Here is a 19,020-nt window from a genome sequence, read left to right as displayed (position 1 = left end):
CCACTATGAGATTTAGGCATGAAAACAGTAAAAATCAACTTGATAACACGGGTGCTTATAGACTTCATTACAGATTTACTGCATACGATGCAGTGGACTGTGAGTGAAAGTTATCAAAAGCAGCCCTGACCTGAGAGAAATCTTTTCATTATATTCTTGTAAGGTTTGCTTAAACAACAAAATTGGCTTGATGCAAATAGCAAGGCTCTGGAGTACGGTGTAAATGAGTACGGTCATTAAGAAAAAATTGTTCCCGGGTACAATGTGTTTTTCTTACTTTTTTACTGAAGTATACTTGATGTGCAATATTATATAAGTCACACGCGTACAATGTAGTGATTCACAATTTTTACTAGTTATAAAGTTTTTACTTTACAGAGAACTTCCCCAAAAGGCTTCTGATAGTTCAGGAAAGGTACACACTTTGGTTCCGAATGACACTTACCTTGCGGTAAATCATATGGCACATGGCTACTCTTAACCTCATCCCCGCACACTGAACATGATAGAAGTATAAGTGGTGCAGAATGGCCAAAACGAGCGTGCAGGCACTCAGCACTCCGGCATAGCCGTAGGCTTTGTACAAAGCAGCAGAATCAGTGGGATTGTAGTTTTCAAAATAACCAATAATTTTCCCCAAAATTATGGGCTGAACTACTCTGGTGCTCTCCTAAAAGTAAAGAAAAAAAGCCTTAATTAGAAATACAAGCCAAACCAGTTTTTCTTAACACAAACTTTGCTTTTATTATTACTTGTTAAAAAGGCATTTTGACAAAATGCAACATTCATGGTTAATCTAAAAGGAAAATCCACATATCCACTACCTTCTATAACACAAGCAGACAACAGATTTAACCTTAAGCAAAAATTTTACAAAGACAAAAAAGCCTTAGTACATTGTGCTTCGTACACTGTGGATGCTCAGTAAATATTACAACCGGTGCTTTAGAAAACATTTGGCAAAATACCAAGTACGTCTTAGCTGAAGATAAGCTGAGGAAGGGTAAGAAATTTGCTTCCATATGAACAAGCCCTGCTGGCAGCCTGCCCCTGCCCCCTGTACTCTCAACGTCCCAGCCCAACAGAAAGTCAAGATGGTTCATGTACAGGAGACATGCTCTTGCCATCACCTTCTGTTTTAAGAGCCTTTATGAAATGAGACACTGGCATAAACACATCCACTCTTTCCCAACCCAAACTCCACATGTCCAAAGATCAAGAAAATGGAGCCCAGCTTCTGAGGGAGCATCACAAAGAAACAAAAGCTTGGGAGGTTCGCAGGCTCTCAGCCCCAGGGGGCGCTGTGTGAATATGTCTCTACCCACTAGAAGCTGGGATGTTCCTTGGAGTCAAAAATTAAACAGGACAGAAGCCAAGCTAAAAAGTGATGTCATCCATGGTTCTCCATCCGCCATACACTGCAGCTGCTGGTTTGGAAGAAATGTTACCAATCATCTATTCCCCAAGGCCAAAATTAAAATCCTAAAACCAATAAGTTCAGAGGCATTGATGCTTACCTCCTGAGAAAGACTTAGTGAAAGCAATTTTCTTTCCCAAAACTAAAGGCACAACAGCAACACTTGCCCACCCTGCCAAATGGCTGCTCCACCCGGTAACCTACTTCCTCCCTCTACTCACCCCTCCAAAGTTACCCTTCTCCCCCATCAAGGAAAACCAAACACTCAACACAAATCCAAGTCACCAAAAGTAAACACCTCCGCCCTCCACATCCTTTCCTCCACAGACTTCTCAAAAGACAAAGTGCCAAAAGTCTGGAAATCTTTCTGGAACTCGGCTTTTCCTTTTAGGCAATCCCTCCTTACTGACACAGACATGGTAAACAAATGACAGGTTGAATTTGATAGCTCTCTTCTGTCCGTCTGAAGCTGAAGAACCCACACACAAGAGGAAGGGATGGAGACTCCAAAACTCCAAACGCGAAACAAAACTAACATGCAGGGCTTCCCTGGTGGCGCAGTGGTTGAGAGTCTGCCTGCCGATGCAGGGGATGCGGGTTCGTGCCCCGGTCCGGGAGGATCCCACATGCCGCGGAGCGGCTGGGCCCGTGAGCCATGGCCGCTGAGCCTGCGCGTCCGGAGCCTGTGCTCTGCAACGGGAGAGGCCACAGCAGTGAGAGGCCCGCGTACCGCAAAAAAAAAAAAAAAACTAACATGCATTTTGTGCTCAACCAACTAGTACCCAATCAGGATATTTACAGAAAGCTGTCCCCGTCCCTCAAATCGGTGTGACATCAAACCCCAACCCTCCTATCTTGCTCTACACACATGTTCACAGGCTGCACCAGCTGCCTCGCCTTCCATGAGGTCACGGAAGGTTTCATCTACTACAGACAAGTAAGGCAACACTGTTTAGTTGAACAATCATGATGAGTAAAATCATCAGATCAGAACAAGATAATCAGCTCTCAAGGACACAAAGGCTCACTGTTACATTTTCAGCATGCCCCTTCATTCACCCCTAGAGGCATTAAGAGTTCATGGAAGAGTCCCTCATACAGTAGATGGTAAAACACACTGTTTAGAATTTACTGAGATGGAAATCTGGAGGCTTACACAGAGAAGCAAGAATGTCAAACTGTACACACGGGCAGTCCCAGCCCGGGTATGGCCAAGGGCAGCCCGGTGCTGCAACCTACAAACCTGGGACTCTCCACCAGTAGCCCAGTGGTAACACTTGCCGTCCCAAACTTACCTAAAACTTATAATTATCTTTGGGAATCACCGTTCCCTGTTACTCAGCTCTCCGTTTGAGCCTAATGTCAGAAACCCACCAAAGAGAATACTGACAGATGCAACAAATTCAGCAAAAAAGAGTACAAAATAAAGGCAGATCACTACTGCCTAAGCGTCATGATTTTTTCACCGAGACCGTCTTTAATAACTCAATTGAGCAAACAGTCTCATTAAGGAGTAATGCCAGGGACTTTCCTGGTGGTCCAGTGGTAAAGAATCCGCCTTACAATGCAGGGGGCACAGGTTCAATCCCTGGTTAGGGAACTAAGATCCCACATGCCGCGGGGCAACTAAGCCCACGTGCCACAACTACTGAGCTCGTGCACCTCAACTAGAGGCCGTGTGCTCTGGAACCCGCACGCCACAACTACAAAGCCCACGCACCCTGGAGCCTGTGCTCCACAACTAGAGAAAACCCGTACGCCACAACTAGAGAGAAGCCCACACACCACAACGAAGATCCCACGTGCCGCAACTAAGACCCGATGCAGCAAAAATATTAAATGAATTAAATAAATAAATCTTTAAAAAAAAAAAAAAAAAGAGTAATGCCAGTCCATGGCCCAAAGCTTCCAAACTGCTGTCTGTTCCTGAGCCTAACCCTCAACTAGTGAGAAATAAAACAACTGAAACAATATTCATCATCAAACCTGAAACTAACCAAATGAAAACTTTCTGGATAAGCAGGAACAAGGTCAAAAATTGCTCCAATAAACCCTTCATCTTTGGCACCAACTTATGACCCAGTGAATATTCTTTCCACAAACCAACTGAGAATACAGTTCTTATTCCTTCACAAGAATTCTTCACAACTGCAAAACCATAAAGGAATTTTAAAACAACCCAATATAATACGACAAAGTCCCATTGTTCGACGTTTCACAAGACTCTCTCAGGCAAATATTTCTGGGTGGAGTCCTTCGTATTCAGCCTCCTGAAAGCACCTCACATTTAACCCCACCTCTTACTTCTTAGGGGTATTTCTTACACAGTTTGATGGTAGAACTTCCCCAGTAGGTACAGTTTCTCCTCCATGTTTCCCCATGTTCTTTCTTTCTAGTTTCTCCTCCATGTTTCCCCATGTTCTTTCTTTCTCTTTCTTCCTTCCTTTCTTTCTTTCTTTCCTTATTTACTTACATATTTATTTATTTATTTAATTCGGCTGCACCAGGTCTTAGTTGTGGCATGAGGGATCTAGTTCCCTGACCAGGGATCGAACCCGGGGCCCCCCCCGCACTGGGGGCACGGAGTCTTAGCCACTGGACCAGCAGGGAAGTCCCTCCCCCATGTACTTTAAATATTTCTTGCCCAACTCCGTCATCTCTGAGTCATGAGGGGAAAAAAAAAAATTACAGGAAATAGAAACCATCTAACACACAAAGAAACAAATGAGTGAGCTTGGGGGAAAATGAATAGGCAGTTAATTTTTAGAAACTGGGGAAGAAGTGACCAAGTTAGAGTTGAGAAAGATACAGAGGCTAAGGAGGAAAAGCAGTGGATCTGGAGAAATAATCACCACCAGGATTCTGTATCTGTCTTCACTCCTCTTTTCCACAGTGGCCTTCGTTGTGACTGCATCACCTCGAGGAGTTAAGAGCCCTCACAGGCCTCAGGCCCAGCCTCCAGGAACTGGTTTAGGTTCAAGAGATGAGGGATGGAGCCTTAAATTCCCTCTCCCTGGAAGATTCTGGATGCAGACACTAACCTCACGTAAACATCTGCTGTCTTCCTCTCCCGCATCACCATGGCATCTGAGTCTGGAGGGGCTACAGACCTGCTCTGAATGACTTACAAGTACCACCAAGGGTTTTAATCAGAATTCCATGAGACATATCGTACTTCCAAGGAAAACCTATATGAACACAAGTCCTGAGGTTCCAGCTAAACGGGGGGAGGGGGGAGCCTTATGAGGGGTTACTAGGAAAAGCAGAGTAAACAAGTTAAGAAAGGTAGAGTTGGATTCCTTATGCAAACCCAATCTTCATTGACAAGATTCTTTTGTGATTTAGAGCCAACCTTCTCTTCCAGGTACAGAGAAGGAGAAGCCCTTACAAATGGAGTTATCAATGTAAATGTCCCTGTGTCTATTTCTCAAAAAACAGTCAGCTCAAAATAATCTTCACTCCAGAAATTCATATTCTAGGGTGGTGCATTCTGCTACCTTTCAACATTATTCTGTTTTTCTATTTTTGAAATGTTCTTTAAAATCTTCAGCGGGGGGGGGGGGGGGACGGGACGGGGACGGGACAAAAAAACACACTGCAGGAAGCAGCTGAAAGAGGAGCACAGAGCTGTTTTCAGAAAAAAAAGTTGTTCTCATAAAGTCTTGGCTCTGCGAGCCTTCACTGGAAGCTGTGGCAGGAGAGGAAGCCTCAGGACAGAATGCAAAGAACACTGGCCTAGGAGTCAGAACGCTGTGCTTCAGAACCCAGGTCTGCCACCTGCAAGTCACATGACCCCCTAAGCCCATCATGTGCCCTCCTGCACCTCCAGGGCCTTGTCTGTGGAAATACTTGCCTTGTCTACCTCAGAGGAATCCTGGGACAGCTAAATGCAATCAACAAACAGCTCAAAGTGCTCTGAAACCAGCCTAAAAACAAGTGCAAGCTATGATCACTTTATTATCCAGAAGTTCTGGGAAGAGACCTGTTCTATTCTGAATGGCAGAGGCTGGTTTCACAAAGGGTTGGAAAACTCATTGCTTCTTACAGGCGATCATAGCAGAACAAGCACTCTTGAGAAGTCATTCATAAAATCCAACTTTTCTGGAAAGTAATAAAAAGTTTCGGTTCTAAGCAGATTTTTAAAATTTGAACCATTATAAATGCAGTCTTGTAAAAATGAGTCACATACTTGCCTGACTTCTTAAAAAACGACGGGTTGAGAAGGGTGGGGGGATGAGTGAAATAGGTGAAGGAGATTAAAAGCTACAGTCTTACAGTTAAAATATAAATAAGGCAAGAGAATGTAACGTAGAGCACAGGAAATATAGTCAATAATATTGAAAAACTTTCTATGGTGACAGAGGGTAACTAGACTTATGGGGGTGATCATTCTGTAATGTATAGAAATATTTAATCACTACGTTGTATACCTGAAACGAATATAATATTGTAAGTCAATCGTGCTCCAATTTTTTTAAAACTTTTGTTATAATAAAAACTTACATATGTTTTAAAAAAAAGGAAAGAAAATTGATTGAAAAGCATCACCCTCATTTATGACTCAAGGTCATCACTATGGGTATTACTGATATCTAATGGCTAATGTATACACTCAAGAACCAGCAGGGTGCACACAGCAGGTCTGCTCTGCAGGTTCCCCCATATCCTTTGCTCAATGCTCCCTCTACCTCTCCCTTGCTGTGTGGCCCTCAGTGGCTGCTCATGGCCCACAGTATCTTTACCACCAGGAGCCATCCTCAGTCTTCTGGGTTGAGTGGAAGTGAGAGACATGTGGAAGGAAGTGTTGGGAAACAGATGCAAAGGCCCAGTACAGCTCTCAGGGAAGCGGAGGGTTCTGCTTCCTTCCAATCCATCAGATGAGTTCCAAGGTAGGTTGAAACAAACATGTGCCTCCCTACAGGCTCCACCTGGACCAGAGACAATCAGCAAAAGTGGCCTCAGAAAAAGGCCAAATGAGGCCTTTCTAAGGGTAAGGTGGGGGCCATTGCTAAGGGTCCCGGGAACAATACATAACCCCTCTCAGGGGAAGGGACTGGGCGAACCCACACTTGCTCTTTGAGGTCACCCCACTTACACACCAGCAAGCAGGCAGAGACCTCATCTCTCAGGGAGAAGGCCCCCGATGACCTGGGGAGGCAGCCTCTGTGTCTCTGGCCCAGGCAAAGACTTCAGGCTCCTCCTCTCCAACCTGAGGGCCCTGGGCAGGCAGAGACCCGTCCTCCCCACCTCCGGTCCCCAGGAAGGTGCACACAGGAGCCAGGCGTGCTGCGAACTTGCTGGTTGTTCTGTTCTAGTTAGGGGTGGCCTGCAAGAGCTCCATGTTCAATGTCAGTCTGGTACTTGTTTCTCCAAGCATTATGATCACTCCTCAATTATCAGAGGACAGAGGTTTTCATACTTCAAAATCCTAATCCCGAAAGCCTCGCCCTGGGCTGGAATCACCTGACTCTTCCCGCTGGTGCTGCCGCCGGTAGTGCCGGGGGAGGCCCCGCCTGCACTGTGGGTGGTCACAGCACACTCCATGGGAATCATGGATGATCCACGAGGCACTCTGTGCACCAGAGGAATTAAAAGAGGGCTGGAGGTCACAAAGGAAGAAACATCTGCGTTTTAGAGAATCCAGGATGGAGTACTGAGTATACATCTTCCACTACCTAAAATACGAAGACCAGGGACTTCCCCGGTGGCGCAGTGGTTAAGACTCTGCGTTCCCCATGCAGGGGGCCCAGGTTCGATCTCTGGTCAGGGAACTAGATCCCACATGCATGCCCCCAAAAAGAGTTCGCATGCCAGTGGTTAAGAATCCACCTGCCAGTGCAGGGGACTCGGGTTCGAGCCCTGGTCTGGGAAGATCCCCACAGGCCACGGAGCAACTCAGCCCGTGCGCCACAACTACTGAGCCTGCGCTCTACAGCCCGCGAGCCACAACTACTGAGTCCATGTGCCACAACTACTGAAGCCCGAGCACCTAGAGGCTGTGCTCCGCAAGAAAAGCCATGACAAGGAGAGGCCCCCGCACCGCAACAAAAGAGTAGCCCCCGCTCTCCGCAACTAGAGAAAGCCCGCATGCAGCAATGAAGACCCAACGCAGCCAAAAATAAATAAATAAATTTGTTGGGGGTGGGGGGGAAGAGTTCGCATGCCACAACTAAGGAGCTCACCTGCCACAACCAAATAAATAAATAAATATTTTTAAAAATAAAATACAAAGACCAGCAAGCAGCATAGATGATCACAAAATGGGAAGTTGCTTCATAAAATCAATTATTTAACTAACATTTATTGCATCTAACTCAGTAGTTTTAATCACTGAAAACCCAAAACAGCACCAGAAAATGAGTTTTTAAATGGAACAGATCCTTATTAGCTCTGTCATAAGGAATGATTTTTAACTTCTCCAAAACAGCAGTATATCAAAAGGCAGGTCTAGGAAAACAGGAATATTTGTGTTGGATTTCAGGCTTCGTTTGACTGCCAATAAAATTCGATGTTTACTTCTCCTTGATCTTTAATGGCCCTCAACTCCCTGAACTCCACTGCATCAGAACTAAGAGTTCTGCAAGTTATTATCCTAAGGACACAAATTTAGAATGAGCACCGTATGCCCGTCACAACAATCACCTAGGGAAGAGAGACCACTGTCTAGTTTTACACTGTAAACCACCATGAGTTCTGCCACTTATTATCCTAACCAGTCCAGCTGGTCCTACCCAGCTATCACTCTAAGACCTCAGGCCCGGGGCACACCTGTGTGTGGGAAAGTGTATTCAGACAACAGAACAGGAGAACTGCTCCACACCCCAGTAACAGACCTGGGATTCTCATTCTCGCTGAGCAAATGCAACCGCATATTCACAGGGATGCAAGTTCTCAGCGAGCTCTCAGCAAGCAACTGGGCATCTTACTAAAAAACAACACGGAACACTCCACCTGTGCCCAGATTATCAATCCCACCGTAGCCACCATCCAAGACCTACTACCTTCCCCCTGGTCCATCTCAGGGAGCCCATCTGGAATGGTTTCGTAAAAGTATGGATGGTTGTTTAGAACTTGGGTCACCGGAACAGTCACAACCTCATCCACTTACAGCCCGGTAACGAGTGAAAGGTGGTTTCCTAAAGGGCCTCTCCTGGTCCATCTAAATACAGCATGACACTGCTGCTAGTGTCAAAGCCCTAGTAACTTCTTCACCCAGGAGATGTGGTCACCTTGACTCCGCCTTCATTTATGTTCCCATCTGGCTTCCTGCTCCAGGAAGTCCTTAGCATCCTATTTATTATCCTTAAACCAAGTTCAGGATGCATGTGTCTGAGACCATGAAAACAAAGCTCTCAAGACAAGCCCTCCTGACCCTGGACAAGCTCAGTCATTGAGACAGACATTCTCTTAAGTCAGAGCGTCCGAGATGGAACCTCAGTCCGTCCTTTATGTTTCGTGTGAACACAGGCACACTGTGTAACTACTTAGCACTCTGTATCTTCTTCTCTAAAATGGGGGTAATATAATACCTATGACTTTGTTGACTCAGCCAAAGAAATAATACTAATATCACATATAAAGTGCTTACAGCAGTTCTGATACATAGTATTTTTCAAGAACTTAATATTTTTATTACCACACTAATAGTACTGCAGTCGCCACCACCAGTGCTACTGAGTAGGAGCCCCTGTTACCGCTACTAGTACTTCTAGTACTACTACTGAGATGAGCCCGCACGTTTGCCAGGTCCTCTACTCCCCCCTTTTCTGCCATGACTGCCCAACAACCAACCTCCTGAAAGAGGGGCCAGTGCTCTACCAGTTGCACCTTACGCAGCCCCCAGGCCTGGTTTTCCTGGACCCCTAGCAGGAGTATTACCGGGGCTGGACAACTTTGGAATCAAAGCTCCCAGCACCCCAGTGCAGCCGATTCCCTCTCAGGAAGAACCCCAGTTCCTGTGGCCTCTCCCTCTGTGTCTGCTTCTCCCATAAGCTGCCACAGCAAAGACCTGGAGCTCATGTTAGGATGGGATCCATCTAAAGTTTAGTGACCCCACCCAAGGGACCAACAGTGCAGGACAGCATGAAAAACCTGCAGCTCGCTTCAAACCCAGCCACATGGGCCACGCTTTGAGACCCACCTGCCTTCACCTTCTTCAGCATCTCGTACCAAAGAGAAACTAGAGAACCACGGACAGCACAGAAAGACCTGCTTCAGGACATGATCCAACACTAAACCCTGAGGCCACTCATCTCTGCTCACCCCGAACCAGGCACCTGGCATGAGCTCCAGGCACACCCCGAAGCCCCAAGGTTTCCGGACAAGCAGAATTCATGAGCGCTTGCTCTGTGAGGTCAGGAAATCCTACACACACAGTCCACACCAGCTTGCTGACTGTATTTCAAACAGAGACTTACTGTGACTATGCAGAAACACCATCATTGGGACAGCTGTACACAGGTCAAAGAAGGGCTGGGACAGACTGAGGGGCTCCTGCACCCTCTCCAACCCCTGAGGAAATCGCATGGGTTTGCATCTCCACCCTGCCCTTCACAAGGCCACGGCAGTATCTAGGTGGTCAGTGCTCTCTCAAAGATGGAACACGGCCCCATATAGATGTCCCCACCCTCTGGCACAATGGCCAAGCCAGCTTTGTCATCAACAAGAACTCAATCTCCCAGGACCATCCAGTCACCTGTGAGGTGACAGAATTCTCTGGTTTCTCCAGTTGTGTGGGGCAGACTTCACCTACCCAGCTGCCCACTGCCCGCAGTGCCCTTCAGGACAACAAAGCCTTTTAAACAAGAGCCACACAATAAAAAAATGGGTGGAAGACCTAAATAAACATTCCTCCAAAAAAGACATACAGATGGCCCACAAACACATTTTAAAATGCTCAACATCACTAATTATTACAGAAATACAAGTTAAAACTACAGTGAGATTTATCACCTCACACCAGTCAGAAAAGCCATCATCAAAAAACCTATAAACAATAAATGCTGGAGAGGGTGTGGAGAAAGGGAACCCTCTTGCACTGTTGGTGGGAATAAAATCTGGTACAGTCGCTATGGAGAACAGTATGGAGGTTCCTCAAAAAACTAAAAATAGAGCTACCATGTGACCCAGCAATCCCACTCCTGGGCATATACCCGCAGAAAACCATAATTACAAAAGATACATGCACCCCAATGTTCATTGCAGCCTATTCACAATAGCCAGGACATAGAAGCAACTTAAGTGTCCGTCGACAGACGAATGGATAAAGAAGGTGTGGCACATATATACAATGGAATAGTACTCAGCCATAGAAAGGAACGAAATTGTGCCATTTGCAGAGACGTGGAGAGACCAAGAGACTGTCATACAGAGTGAAGTAAGTCAGAAAGAGAAAAACAAATATCATATAATATTGCGTACATGTGGAATCTAGAAAAATGGTACGGATGAACTTACTTGCAAAGCAGAAATTGAGACACAAGGTACAGAACAAACTTACGGACACCAAGGAGGGAATTGGGGGCGGGGGGGAGGCAGGATAAATTGGGACTGACATATACACCCTACTATGCAAAAAAGAGATAACTAATGAGAACCTACTGTACAGCACAGGGAACTCTACTCAATGCTCTGTGGTGACCTAAACGGGAAGGAAATCTAAAAAAGAGGGGATATATGTATACATTAACTGATTCACTTTGCTGTACAGAAGAAATAACACAGCATTGTAAAGAAACTATACTCCAATAAAAATTTAAAAAAAGAGCCACACCTGCCACCTACAAACCACCTAGCAGACCCATCTCACCCCCAATAAAAACATATTTATGACAACTCACCTTCTCCACCTAAAACAACTCTTTCATAGCAACTGCATCTTCTATCCCTCCTGCTCTCACACACTCACAGGCTGGCCCTGTCCCTACGGCAGCACTAAGGTACCACAGAGAGCACGAGCCACCCAAGTAGATTTGCAGCAGACCTCCAGCAGGCTGCAGCCGGAATAGGCAGGCCGACTGGCACTGTGCCCCCAGGGAGAACTGTCTCACTAGGGGATCTTAACCCAGAACCTTCTGGGTCATGGTGGTCACTGACCTCACAGCTTTCTGCCTTAGGTTCTCCCCTGCACATCCCCCTCCTACACCCTCTGCAAACTACCAAGGCTCTGCTTTCAACCAGCAATCCACTCCCACAGCCAGGGACCAAAACCAGAACGTGTGGTGCACAGAACTCGTGGTGAAGCTGGAGCTCCTCCCCGTGGGGGGCTTTGGCTCTCAGTGTCCGGCCCGCTGGGAAGGGCCACCCCAGCGAAGGGTGTGCTCTTCCGAGCTCTGGGCAGCTCCAACCCAGATGCAGGGCCACGGGTTCTGTTCCGCTGGAAGGGGGAAGGTGAAGATACCTTCTTAGGAAAGCATTTATCAGATGTGACCTGGTCAAGTTAACAGTTATTTGTTGAACGTCTGTAAAATGTCTTATGTTGCTGTGGGCTCAGGTCCAAGTTTACTTTCTCCAAACCCCAGGGCACATCTTCTTTGAGGTTTTGCTGAATTTTCTTTTGGTCAAGGATCACTTTCAGCAGTTATACTGAGCACCGAGAACATCGTAACATAATGTCTTTCCTTTTCAGCACCATCCCTCCACGACACTATGTTTTTAATCAGTTAAAAGAAAAATAGTAACCCCCTGGAGGTCCACTCCTTTTAAGGACCTGTCCATTCTAAAGCTAAATACAACCGCTGGGCTACATGTTTCCTAGACAAGGTTTATCCTCGGACCTTAAACGACTGGCCTCTCCCCACCCGTCGCATCCATCTCATTACTGAGCCACATACACCGAAAAGCAATGCGCTGTATGTAACAGCTTTTACCTCAATTAACGTAAAAATTCCCAAAACTAAATAGGATTTCCAGTAACACTTTATGATTGCTTTCGTTAAAGAGGGCTCCCGTGCATCCTTCTCGGCTCTCAACACTTCTCGATCCCAGTACCTGCAATGAGAAACCAAGCACAGTAAAGAACAGCCCTGCCACGGGTAAAACAGGGGAGGTGGCAGAGTGGAAGACAGGCCTTCACTACGGGGCACTCTGTGGCTGTCCCATCAATGCTGGTTAACTGCTTGCAGGGCTCCGGAAAGAGGAGGGTGCAGACCCTGAAGGACCAGAAAAACAGGCTCTGAGGGGAACAGTCACAGTCTCGGAAACAAGTTACTTCCAAGCTTTGCTGTATGCACAGCACCATGAGTAGCTCAAGAGGGCAGACAGCCTCCTCCAGGGACACCACCTCCGGGGACAGAGCTCAGCATCCAGGGCCTTGGCAACTGGCTCCCTCCCCTTCCACAAACGCACAGGAAACACAGGAAACATGGGTCCCCCCGGCCTCCAAAGTGGGCTAAGCCCAGGGTCAGCCCCAGGCGGGTGAGCGTGCAATGTCATGGGCGAGGAGGCTGCAGAAGAACCCAGAGGAAGGTAAAACCCACTCCAAACCACTAGCCACATGTAGAAGCTCTCACCCTTCCTTCCCCTTCCCCTCACTGCCTGCTACTTACCCCTGCAGCTCTTCCCCGAGGTGCTTGGAGCGATCTTCCGGAAGCACTGAGTACATGTCATCTTCTTCTAATCTGCGTTTGTGACCGATTTTAAACAAGGGGTTTAGCCACCTGTTAAAAATTAAAGGAGAGTGACATATATCCAAACTACACATCTGTCTAATTAGAATCCCACATCGACGGCCTTTGTTTTTAAAAAAAAATTAAAAATTAAAAAAAGAGGCCTACAGAAATAGATCTACATTTTAAATATATAGAGATATGGGGGAAGAAAATTAGATGCGTGTTTTTACACACACACACACACACACACACACACACACACACACACACTCTCTCTCTCTCTCTCTCTCTCTCTCTCTCTCTCTCAACTCTATACGCTGAGAGGCCCTGGAAGAAGTGACACACTGGTAGCAAGGAGCATTCAAGTCTCCAGATCTTGGTGTTTTGTTTTTTTAACATACACAGTAATAATTTTTTTTATTCTTCTAATGAAAACTTTTAAGGGTCAACTCTCAGCAGCTTTCAAATAACACAGTATAATTAACCACAGTCACTATGCTGGACATTACATCTCCATGACTTATTTCTTTTATAACTGAAGTTTGTGCCTTTTGGTCCCCTTCACCCAGATCTCGGCTTTTTAATATCCTTCCTAAGAGGAACCAGCGCTCCTTGAAGCAATGGCTGATTCCAAGGTTGGTTCAGTGTGTGTCAGCACCTGACAATTAGCTTTTTTCATAAGTGCCTGCCTGACATGCACCCAGCCCTTGACCCCAACAAGGCAGAAGTGCAGGTACAAGCTCACCACATGCACGTGCTCTCTCTCCCTCCCTCCCTCCCTCCCTCTCCCTCTCTCTCTGGGGCTGTGTGACCTCAGGTGTGCCTTGTACCCTTCAAGACATGTGAGTGATAAACCTTGCCATTTCAGAACTCCCTCTTGGTTGTTGCTGAGACATGTCTCACAATCTTAAGAACCACAAGGACCGGGCCAGCCACAACATGGGCCCCAAAAGAGGAAATTTCTGTGTGGGCTGCTATAACTAGACCAGGTCCAGGTGAGTAGAGCCCCAGGCATTCCCAGCAACAGCATCACCATCGACAGGCCAGGACCAACGGCAGAGAAAGTACAAGATGGGCCTGGACATCTTGCACCCTAAAATAAGGAAGCTCTAAAGTAATCACAAGGATGTGTGCAAAAGACAGAGAAGCCAGCTTGAAGGGCTCTTGCTAGCCAAATCTGGGATACTTTAGGTATTAAATAAATGTCAGTGAATTATAACCCATTAAATAACAAAAGAATCCATGACTTTATTGCTTCATGAACAGGAGAGAAGGGAAAGCTGTTGCAGTCTAGAATGCAAACAAATATAGAAGGAACAATGGAGTCAGAAAATTATCAATGGAAGTTAAACCTCGTGGATGAAAGCTTGTGTGAACCATGATATTTACATAATCTCAAACTACCTCTCTACAAATTATTTATTATTAATGGAAAAAACAGTAACTATACAAAGGGCTAAAAAAAACATTATCCAAATTATGCATTATTTAAATAATGATTAATATGCAGAGACAGCCCAAAGGTTAACACCATTCTACTCACTTTGCCAGAGTAAGGAGATTTCCAAGGCCAGACAATAATAACCCATGAAAGCAGAGACCACACTTCTTTTTTTTTGTTTTGGCCGTGTTGGGTTTTCGTTGTTGCGCGCGGGCTTTCTCTAGCTGTGGCTCGTGAGCTCTAGAGCGCAGGCTCAGCAGTTGTGGCGCACGGGCTCAGTTGCTCCATGGCACATGGGATCTTCCTGGACCAGGGATCAAGCCCATGTACCCTGCATTAGCAGGCGGGTTCCCAACCACTACGCCACCAGGGAAGCCCCACACTTCTTTTATTGCGTTATTCCTAGCACAATACAGGTAGAAAGGAGATGCTAAAGAATTCTTTGTTGAATAAATGAATGTCTATGAATTATTAAAGAAGCAGTAAGAGAGACTAAGCTTCAGATTTTGCTAACCCTGGTAGCTTGACACCTCTAAAGATCCCCAGGCCAGGAGGCAGAAGACTGGATTCCAGTCCCTCAGTGGTACTGAGGCCCCAGGGCCTCAACTGTCCCCCCCATCTCCTTCTCCACTCCAGTTCAGCATCTCCATGACCCTTAATATCTCTAGGTCTCAATTTCCTTCCAAAGTAAAAGTATAAATCTGCGAGCATCACCACTAAACAGGTTTGAAAAATGTTTTGCCATTTATCCTACACTTATTCCCTCCCAAAAACGCTCAGGGAATTAACACTGGGATTTACCCTGAAAAGGCCCTCTTTAAAAGTCTACTTGCACAGGAAAAGACGCTCAACATCACTCATTGTCAGGGAAATGCAAATGAAAACCACAATGAGATGCCACCTCACATATATTAGGATGGCTATTATCAGGAAGGAAGGAAGGAAGGAAGGAAGGAAGGAAGGGAGGGAGGGAGGGAAATAAGTGTTGGCAAGGATGTAGAGAAACTGGAACTCTTGCACACTGCTGCTGGAAGTGTAAAATGGTATAGTCACAAAGGACAGATACTGTATGATTCCACTTCAATGAAGTACTTAGTCAAATTCAGAGAGAAACAAAGTAGTGCTGTGGTTGCCAGGGGCGGGAAGGAAGGAGAGTGGAGAGTTAGTGTTTAATGACACACTAAGGCAGGATGAAAAGAGTTCTGGAAATTGGCTGCACAATGATGTGAATGTACTTCAGACTACCGAACCATGTGCTTAAAAATGGTCAAGATGGTAAATGTTATTTTATATGCATTTTACCACAATTTCTTAAAATGTAATGATACTTTGCTGCTTTCTGATTGCATGACCTTGAATTAGCCACATGACCTCTCAGTACTGGCCTCCAGCAAAAGGGGAGAACACCTGGAGATAATAACACCTCCCTGGGCTGCTGAGCCATCAACTGAAAGGATCAGTGTTGCTCTGAACACTACAAAGTCCCATCAGACAAAGAACAGAGGTCACCATGACAGCGATCTTGAGGAATCCCATGTGGGCCCCAGCAGAAAACAGATGAAGTTGCTCAATTAGGCAAATGTCTTTCCCCATAGCTCTTGATTTAAGGACCCTCACAAATCCCTTCACTTCCCAAATCTGGGTACCATATCAAGGCATGAGGGTTTTCACTTCCATCAGATGGCAAGCTCACTGACGGGAGCCTAAAGTATGTGTCGCCACCTGAACAGTTAGACATGGAGACCTGAGTCAATTGGCACCCTGACTCCAATTTATCACTGACAGCACTGAGACCACTGCCAAAGTAGCCATCCCTCAACCCAGTTCCAACCCAAGAGTCGTCCTCGCCACCATGATACTCTCCCCCCCCCCACGAGTCTTCATCCACAGCAGCACTTCCCTCCTAACTGTCCCACCAGAGACCACAACTCCCTCCAGGCAATGACAACTCACGTACCATGTGGGGTCTCCATGGGCCTCGCGGGCCACGGTGCCTGGCACAGATACCACTGGAGCCTATCCAGCGTGACATCAGAACACCCACAGTGCTGATGAACTATCTTGAAACGGGTCACCACCCTGGCTTTCCTGGAGTGGCCCACAGCCAAATCCAATTAGACGTGGGTGGCAATGTTCAAGCTAGAATCTTCTCTCCTTTCCTCTGTAACTTTCCCCCTTTTTTTTTTTAATTATTTTTTTGGCTGCATTGGGTCCTCGCCGCTGCCCATGGGCCCTCTCTAGTTGTGGCGAGTGGGGGCCGCTCCTTGTTGCGGTGCGCGGGCTTCTCATTGCTTTGGCCTCTCTTATTGTGGAGCACGGGCTTCAGTAGCTGTGGCATGCGGGCTCTAGAGCGCAGGCTCAGCAGCCATGGCGCACGGGCCTAGCCGCCCCGTGGCATGTGGGATCTTCCCGGACCAGGGATCGAACCCATGTCCCCTGCATTGGCAGGCAGATTCTCAACCACTGCGCCACCAGGGAAGTTCCCCCCATTTCTTAAAACTTGCCCAAAATCCATTTTCTCATCCCTGCTCTTTTTATCCACTTCCTGTTCTAAGCGAAGCAGCAATGCAAGCTGCGTGCCCCCAGCTCCCTCCATACCCTCTACCCTGGGGTCCACCAGGGTCCTCCCAGGCTGTGGGCACTGCACAGCCTTCCTGCCTCCGAGCTTCCAGGCCTTTTCTGGTTCACCCCTGGCCTTCTTATCTCCCTTTCCTCCCACCAGCTAATCCCCTCCTTTCACTTCTTCATAGTGTCCCTTGTCTTATCACCACACGTCTTCCAAATACTTTTTCCCACGCTACAACCAAGACTGAGAATCTACAACTACTGTGCATGGGTAACCATCCTCATCACCTCCTCAAAAATAATTTTTTAATTAATTTTTATTGGAGTAGAGTTGATTTAGTGTTGTGTTAGTTTCTACTGTTCAGCAAACTAAATCAGTTATACGTATACATATATCCACTCTTTTTCAGATTCTATTCCCATATAGGTCATTACAGAGTACTGAGCACAGCTCTGTGTGCTCTACAGTAGGTTCTTATTACTTATCTATTTTGTATATAGTAGTGTGTATATGTCAATCCCAGTCTCCCAGTTTATCTCTCCCCTCCAAAAAAAATTTTTTGACACATTTGCATGCAATTCAGTTAACACTGAGAATAAAACAAGGAATCACAAGTAAAATATTACTCATGCTGACCACCTCCTAAGGTTCTGAAGGGATTGAAGCAGTATTGGTTGGAACTAACAAGTAAGGGACCTCACAACCAGCAGGTGACACCTTACCTACTTAGCACAGCACACACGGCCACCAACAGATACAGGACTCAATTCGTCACCAAGATCCCTCTATGCCAGTGAGTGCCTGCGCTGACTCACCTCTGAATATCTGGCCTTTAGTGTCTGTTCCAATCAAACGCTTTCTCCCAAACTATTAAACTTCTTCCCCCATGAGGGATGACAGAGCTCTTGCTTCCAAGTTCCAGATATCCCTCCGGAGAGTAAGGAGTATGACTATGACTGCCTACCCAAGCAAGCCTTTGATGCTACTCATTGGGATTTGTGAAACCACAGAGCAAAGGAAAGAAACTACCTTACTTGGGTCAAAGAACCATTCCAGCAGCTGAATCAAATGCATGTGAACAAGTAATTCACATTTTCTTAATTAAAAGGATGCCTAGGGGACTTCCCTGGCAGTCCAGTGGTTAAGACTCTGTGCTTCCACTGCAAGGGGTGCGGGTTCGATCGCTGCTCAGGGAAATAAGATCCCGCATGTCATGTGGTGTGGCCAAAAACAAGGATGTCTAACTCAAGATTAAAGAACTGATAGAATTTATGAAGTTATCTTGATGCTTTCACAGAGTGTGCAGTGTATCGGTGCATGGGAAATAAACATCAATGCGTCTAGGTGAATTTACGATATATGGCATCTCATACAGCTTGCAAAGCTGTGCCTCATGCTTCATCAGTAGTCTGGGTCTGCCCACACTATGTACCCCTGATATTTTCTTTTTCTTTTCTTTTTTTTTTTAGTATTTATTTAGGCTGCGCCAAGTCTTAGTTGCAGCACACCGTATCTTCGTTGCAGCTCGTGGGATCTTTGGTTGCGGCATTCAGACTTCTTAGTTGCAGCATGCATGCGGGATCTAGTTCCCCAACCAGGGATAGAACCCAGGCCCCCTGCATTGGGAGTGTGGAGTCTTACCCATTGGACCACCAGGGAAGTCCCATCCCCTGCTATTTTCTATTCTAGCCTACTTCATTGCAAAAGAAATGCCAGTCATGATATACCCATAATGACAGGAGCATTATTCACAGTACCCAAAAGGTGGAAGCAATGATGAATGAATGGAAAATCAAAGTGTGGTACACATGTACACTGGAATATTACTGAGTCTCAAAGAAGGAAATTCTGACACAGGCTATAACATAGATGAACCTTAAGGATATTATGCTAAGTGAAATAAGCCAGTCACACAGAGACAAATACCATATGATTCAACTTATATGAAGTATCCAAAGAGTCAAAAATGACAAACACAGAAAGTAGA

General features: G+C 46.1%; 1 protein-coding gene across 5 annotated transcripts in view; it reads right to left on the bottom strand.

The window, feature by feature from the left end:
- Positions 1 to 19,020, bottom strand: part of ABCC4 (ATP binding cassette subfamily C member 4) — a 223,712-nt gene that overhangs the window by 166,562 nt on the left and 38,130 nt on the right. For all 5 annotated transcript variants that reach the window (XM_029209923.1, XM_029209924.1, XM_029209927.1 and 2 more), the window contains exons 2-4: positions 12,964 to 13,074; positions 12,286 to 12,406; positions 446 to 670 (exon numbers count right to left, since the gene is read on the bottom strand). In XM_029209923.1, coding sequence (XP_029065756.1) covers positions 446 to 670; positions 12,286 to 12,406; positions 12,964 to 13,074 — 457 coding nt within the window. The remainder of the gene's footprint in view (positions 1 to 445; positions 671 to 12,285; positions 12,407 to 12,963; positions 13,075 to 19,020) is intronic.

The sequence above is a fragment of the Monodon monoceros genome, unplaced genomic scaffold (assembly GCF_005190385.1).
Source record: "Monodon monoceros isolate NGI ecotype Baffin Bay Population unplaced genomic scaffold, NGI_Narwhal_1 Super_Scaffold_8, whole genome shotgun sequence".
In the NCBI taxonomy this organism is placed as follows: Eukaryota; Metazoa; Chordata; class Mammalia; order Artiodactyla; family Monodontidae; genus Monodon; species Monodon monoceros.
The sequence above is the reverse complement of the archived record's forward strand: the minus strand, read 5'-3'. Positions and strand labels throughout refer to the sequence as shown.